A 6,298-nucleotide genomic window follows, 5' to 3' on the forward strand; every position below is an offset into this window, starting at 1 on the left:
ACAGGCTTTATTCTGGCATCTCCTTGTATCTAGAAGAGCACTAGAATCATTAACGGTGACATCTGCTCCTTGTGACCAGCAGCAAGCCTCTGCCAACATGTGTGCTTGATGACACTACCTCCCTTCACGTAAATCACATATATACTGACCTTCTCCGGAGCAGTTCCTCGGAGCTGAGGGGCTATCTCCCAGGCTATAGCCCTCATCTTGCCCCAAATAACAATTAACCCACAACTCTCCGTTGTGCAACTCGTTTCAGAGGACAGGGCGTATAATTGGCTCAGCTCCAAGCCAGTACTTCAGCGCCCAGGGTATCTTATTCTGGGCCCCACGTGGAGCTCGGAGAAGACCCTGCGCCTCTAAGGACCAGACTGGGAGACATACCAGGCCAGTAACTCCAAGCCCTCTAACGCACACCGTTTTCAACGCGTGCTTTGTGCGGCGGAAGAGAACGCAGCACATTCCAAGCCAAGGTCAAGGCACGACCTCTCAAAGTAGGATCCCATCCCCAACGAACTAAACATAAAGCCGGCGCACCGCGAAGACTACACGATCGCACACCTGTAGCCGCCGCGACTGTACCCGGCTCCCGGCATGCCCCGCGGCCGGCGGCGCGGCGCGGCGGGCCTGCAGCACGACAGGGGCGGGGCCTCGGCCGTAAAGCAGCGCCGGAAATCACGGGGTTCTAGCGTTCCGGCGTCTTTGCGGCTTGGCGGGCGCGCGAGTCATGGCCGGCCCGGTGCGGGCCGGAGGGCCTCAGGCCCTGGACCTGCTGCGGGCCCTGCCTCGTGTGAGCCTGGCTAACCTGAGGCCGAACCCGGGCTCCAGGAAACCGGTAAGGCTGGGGGCGGCGCGGGGGCCCTCGGGGTCGCGGTTTCCATAGGCGCTGGGGGAACCAGGGGCCCCTGAGCCCCTCTGCTTAGGTGACGCGGGAAAACCTGCCCAAGTGGTCCCAGTTCTCGGTAAGGTTCAGGTTTAGAGGCTTAATTACGTTAATTAGGGCGGGGAGCGAGGTCGCAGGAAGTACAAATGATTGTCTCATTTAAAATTGGGATTAACATGGAGTGCTTTTCCATCATACCTTATCTTCATGGGAAAGATTTATTACGTTTGATGTCTCTCCTGCAAATCGTTGAATATAGCTAGAAAAGCTGTCATGGACATACTGTCACTTTAAAAATCAATTCGTTGCTTTCCTGAAGTGACAGGATGTAAAGTAAGAAAAATATTTTCCTTATAGATTGGTATTTAAATAAAACGCTATATATGGGTAACAATGGCATATTGACAATTAATTCCAAAAGCGCTTGCGTATCATGCAAACTTTGCTCCTTGTGGATGTTTAATTCTACAATTTTTTTCGGTTCCAACCTGTCACACTCTCCTTTGTTTCATCTCATTCTTGGAACTTTCCCTTTGAAATACAACTTGGAGTTTGGTTGCAAGAACTAGCTACATCTTCAGAGGCAGAGTTGCTCATATGGAGTGTTTGGACTTCAGAGCAGCTAGGATGGTGCCTGGCACGTAGTGGGCTTGGCTAGTCCTGCTTGGTTGGATGAATGAAGGGCATAACCAAAAGATACAGTGCAAAGGTGAAACGCAATTCAAAAAAGTGCATCTGTACGTCATAAAACATTCTTCTTTTCTTGCAGGAAAGACGACGAAGAGGTCAGAGAAGAGGCAGGAAATGTGGCAGAGGCCACAAGGGAGAACGACAGAGAGGAACCCGACCCCGGCTGGGCTTTGAGGGAGGCCAGACTCCATTTTACCTTCGAATCCCAAAATACGGGTTTAATGAAGGACATAGGTAAGTTTGCTTTGCTTCTTAGTGTAAAAGTACCTAATTCTCACTGAGAGTTACCTAAAAATAGGTTGGTAGAAATTTAAATCCACTTTGAGGCAAACTTTCACTGCTGTTTCTCTGAACCAATTTTGGTAATGAAGTTTAGCCTGAATTGGGGAAAAAGCCAGACATTGCACTAAGACTTGCAAAATGGAGATAAGGTGCCTGCTCGCGAGGTTTAGGGTGATTACATATATAAAATCTGACTCATTGTCGTCACCCAATAAATGGTAATCACCATTACTTTGAGTTCCATTAATGTATAATTTACATAGTGGGTTAAATATTTATTTATTTGTGTAAATGAGTGAAGTAGATGCCTAGGCAAATAGTTGTTGGTGAAACAAAGTAAGTACTTACTGGTTTTGTTTCATTGCCCCCAAATCAAGGAATATTACATGTTTATGCCATACTCAGGGGTTTTATTTTGTTAAACCATATAAATTGATGGAGGAAAACCCAGGACAAAGCTCTGAGTTGAACTGGAGATCTTGCTGGAAGGTAAGTCTGAGTTTTCCATCTACTGTTACTTTCTTGTGTAGCTTCAGACGCCAATATCAGCCTTTGAGTCTCAACAGGCTGCAGTATCTTATTGATTTGGGTCGGGTTGATCCTACACAACCTATTGATTTAACCCAACTTGTCAATGGGAGAGGCGTGACCATCCAGCCATCTAAAAGGGATTATGGTGTCCAGCTGGTAGAGGAGGTAAGTCTGAATTCAGTTTTTTTGGAGTTACGTAGATGGCTATTTCTGATTTCCATATAATCGACACTCTGCCTCTTTTATTTTTATCCCTTTTGAGTTGTCATAAACATTATATAGTGGCGATCGTGTTATACTCGTTGTGGTTTTAGAAAGCTGTATGCTCTTGGTGGCGGGAGGCAAGGGCGGCTCTGTTCCCTGGTCCTGGGATGTTCTTCTCCTGTGTACCTATTCATATTTCTCCCTCACTCTCTTTGGTTCTCTGTTCAAATGTCATCCTAGCAGGAAGATGTTTTTGACATTCTTTATAAAGGAACATTCATACCCTCATACCCGACCGTCTGCCTTATTCTGCCCAAAGGATTTTTCTTTGAGTGTATGAACATCTGACGTTTATTACCAAGTAATGCATTTATTTTTCATTGTTTTCCTCATTGTGATGTCAGTTCTTTGAGAGCAGGTACTTTGATGCATTGCTGTATTTTGAACATCGAAAATATTGGCTTGTGATAGTCACTTAGTATTTATGGAAGACAGAAATGAATCAAATCCAGTTCTAATTGTAGGAAAGCAGTTTTCTATTTGTAGAAGTTGGCCAGAAGTTTCATTAGCAAATAAACTTGTAGATTGTTAATCAACTACCCGTTTCTTGTATGTCAGTAATGTGATATTGCTGTAAGTAACTTAGTGTCCACTAGAGGGAAGCATAGTTTATGGGAAAACCTTTTAGATTCCTTTGAAAAAGGACACTTGTGGATAAAAGTTTTCCAAATAAGATGATTCGAAGAGAGAATACCAAATACACCATTAAGCCTCAGTATTCTACGTGAGGCGTATAAGGGAACACAATTGTAGATTAACATATGGAAAAACCCATGGCCTCACCAGACATTAATGCACATCCCAACAGCTTTCAGGCATGTGTCTGTTAAACTAGCAAAAATCATTCTGAAATCTACACCAGGACATTGGTTGAATAAGTACAGTTATACATTATTTACAGCTCTGTAAACTGCTTGCCCTTTTCTGGATTTCAGATTTGTAGTAAATAGTGGATAATAAGACGCTTTTGTTCTTTCAGCACAACATTACCAATTTGGGAACAGAAGTCCTAAGGAAAAACAAAAGAAACTTAATAGATATAATGAAATGCTAAATATTCTTCTTATAACACTGAAAATGCTGGAACTAACCCCAATACCCAAGGATAGGGAAATGGTTAAGCAATCTATGGAATAGTAATTAGAAATCTCAAATAATATGGCAAGACTTTGTTTCATTGAGTCAAAAGTGCCATTGACTGTAAAAATGCCTACCGGTATCATAGATGGGAAAAATGTGAGAAAATGTGTCTTAGAATTGATGGAATATTTTGAAATTGGGAGCCAGCTTGTTTCGGCCGCACCAAAATAGCAAAAAAATTTTTGTTACTGCAAAAAGAATGGTAGTGCCACCATCTTTTTATTTTGTCAGGATCTGTTCTGAAATTAGAGTAAAATATAGCACATCCTAATGAAAGTGCCCAGACAGGACTTTAAAAAGTTGAGTACTATTTTTATTTTTGTTGTTGTCTCTGCCCCTTTCCCTAGAGGGGCCTGGCCCCTCCCAAGCTCGGATACTTTGTTCTTTTGCTGGCTCGAGCCCACTTGCCCCCCCTTTAACCAGCTCTGGGCCTCTTGCTTACTTGTGGGTCAGGAAGGTGAGTTTTCATCTGTGTCACATGCATAATGTGGTTAGGAACGCAGGCGCTGGGACACTAGACCCCCTGGCTTTGTGATCTTGGGCAAGTTGCTTAACCTCTCTGTGGTTCAGTGTTGCTGTCTATGACATTGGTGTGGCAGTGATTCTGTTGGTTTAGAGTTGTTTTGAGGATTAAACAATCTGCTGTTAATGAAGTAATGGGAATGTGTATTTATGTTGGTGCCCGCCAAATGCATAAAATGGAATTCTAGTCATCCCTGCTCCTAGGGAATGAAAATTGGTAAAGTAAGTTGGCCTAAAAAAAATGTGGAAGAATTTGGTGTTTGATAGGACCTCAAAGCAGAGGTATTTAAAGTAGGAATAGCTGTCACGTTGCAGGCCCTTTAGAGGAGAAAACACAGTATAGAAGGGAAGCTCATGTAATTAATTCACTTGTAGCCAAGCCGTCTCCTCACAGACCTTGTTTTGACGGGTGACAGGGTGCTGACACCTTTAAGGCAAAAGTTAATATTGAAGTACAGCTGGCTTCAGAGCTGGCCATCGCTGCGATCGAGAAGAACGGGGGTGTCGTCACGACGGCCTTCTACGACCCTCGAAGCCTGGGTAAGCTTGTTGCCTCGGGGTCTTGTGCTGACTGTCACACAAGGGTTTGACTTGCTCTGGAGCCCCCTTGGCTTCCAGTTTGAGGGGTTTCTACTACTGGTGTGGCTGGTGGCGCTCCGCTTTCTCATACACCTCAGCCAATGTGTCATAAAGGGGTTTTGTTTTTTAAAACATGGGGCTTCAATATGGTATTTCCCACGTTTAGAAATTCACTCTCTGTTGGTGATCCAGGAGTAACTTTGACTTTCAAGATGCAGACTTTTGAAAGTCAGGTGTTGCCATTTGCTTACATAAGACAAACTTGTTTAATAAAAAAAAAAAAAAGTTTTGGGAATTAAGTTTTCCTCTTGGAAATGTTTAAAAATTAATAATTAAAAGAATGCCATTATTAAGAGAAAATCATTATGTATGTAGCCAGTATTTGCATCTCTCTCTTTCTATTTAAACATTTTTTTTAGAAATTCTGTGCAAACCTATTCCATTCTTTCTCCGTGGACAACCCATTCCCAAGCGAATGCTCCCCCCTGAGGCACTGGTAACCTATTACACTGATGCAAGGAATCGCGGTTACTTGGCGGATCCTGCTGAATTTCCTGAAGCGAGACTGGAGCTCGCCAAGAAGTACGGTTATATTTTACCTGATATCACTAAAGACGAACTCTTCAAAATGCTCAGTACTCGAAAAGATCCAAGGCAGATTTTCTTTGGCCTTGCTCCCGGGTGGGTAGTGAATATGGCAGATAAGAAAATCCTCAAACCTACGGATGAGAATCTCCTCAAGTACTACAGCTCCTGAGTTCCTTCCAAGAGAGCAGATGGTAAAAGAGCACCAGAAAGGGACTGAAACACGTGTGTTTCCCGTTGCATTTGCTTAATTTGTAATTCTGCAGATGTTGGTGTTGTCTGTGTAATCATCTCTCTCTTTTTTATCTAAATTAAAATAAAAATACAGTAAGCAAGGACTGCATAGAGGATCTGGTGGATCTGTGTGCTTCTGTCTCCGTTCTGAGTTCCCTGGTTCTCTGCCCAAGGAAGAGTGTAACTCTTAGTCAGTTTCCAGTTGAGTTTTCCATCATCTTTCCATCCAGGTCTTGTCTTATTGTTGCAAATCAGAGTGAACGCGCAAGTGGGATGGGATTGCTTTGTCAACTGCTTGGTCAAGGTCAGAGGGCTGCTAATGAGCTGGTGAGCCTCTTACTCGGTAGCCGCGAGGAAGCGCTGCTGCCCAGTGTCAAGATAGCAGGCCTTCAGCCTGGGATGATTAAGATGTGGGGTGTGAGTTGAAGGTTTAAGACTGGTGAGTAGCTTCTAAGCAGTTCAATATTTGCTAGAAAAACTGAGACCAAAATTACAAGGGAATTCATTTTCTCAACTCAGAGTAGACAGAAATGATCAAGCCAGTAACATTTTTTTCCTTGAAGAAGGTAAATGTTCTAATTCTAATTG

General features: G+C 43.5%; 1 protein-coding gene across 2 annotated transcripts; it reads left to right on the forward strand.

Moving 5' to 3' along the window:
• The first annotated feature begins 670 nt into the window (after nucleotides 1-670).
• Nucleotides 671-5,819, forward strand: MRPL15 (mitochondrial ribosomal protein L15). Of its 2 annotated transcripts, none has more exons than XM_081258040.1 (5): nucleotides 671-835; nucleotides 1,653-1,807; nucleotides 2,233-2,344; nucleotides 4,729-4,852; nucleotides 5,311-5,819. In XM_081258040.1, the coding sequence occupies exons 1-5, from the start codon at nucleotides 728-730 to the stop codon at nucleotides 5,646-5,648; spliced, it is 837 nt and encodes a 278-aa protein (XP_081114166.1). In that variant the 5' UTR covers nucleotides 671-727; the 3' UTR covers nucleotides 5,649-5,819. The 2 variants fall into 2 exon arrangements, with proteins under 2 accessions (XP_081114166.1, XP_081114165.1); XM_081258039.1 differs by lacking the exon at nucleotides 2,233-2,344 and adding an exon at nucleotides 2,386-2,551 and having other exon boundaries at nucleotides 673-835.
• The last annotated feature ends 479 nt before the right edge of the window (nucleotides 5,820-6,298 follow it).

This window comes from Mesoplodon bidens (genome assembly GCF_964165515.1).
Source record: "Mesoplodon bidens genome assembly, chromosome: 16".
Classification (NCBI taxonomy): domain Eukaryota; kingdom Metazoa; phylum Chordata; class Mammalia; order Artiodactyla; family Ziphiidae; genus Mesoplodon; species Mesoplodon bidens.

Bases quoted from the DNA above. Each gene is read 5' to 3' on its own strand.
- MRPL15 (XM_081258039.1), top strand. From the start codon at position 728: ATGGCCGGCCCGGTGCGGGCCGGAGGGCCTCAGGCCCTGGACCTGCTG. The intron at 1,808-2,385 runs GTAAGTTTGCTT...TTTCTTGTGTAG, and splicing joins GGGTTTAATGAAGGACATAG to CTTCAGACGCCAATATCAGC. The intron at 4,853-5,310 runs GTAAGCTTGTTG...CATTTTTTTTAG, and splicing joins CTACGACCCTCGAAGCCTGG to AAATTCTGTGCAAACCTATT.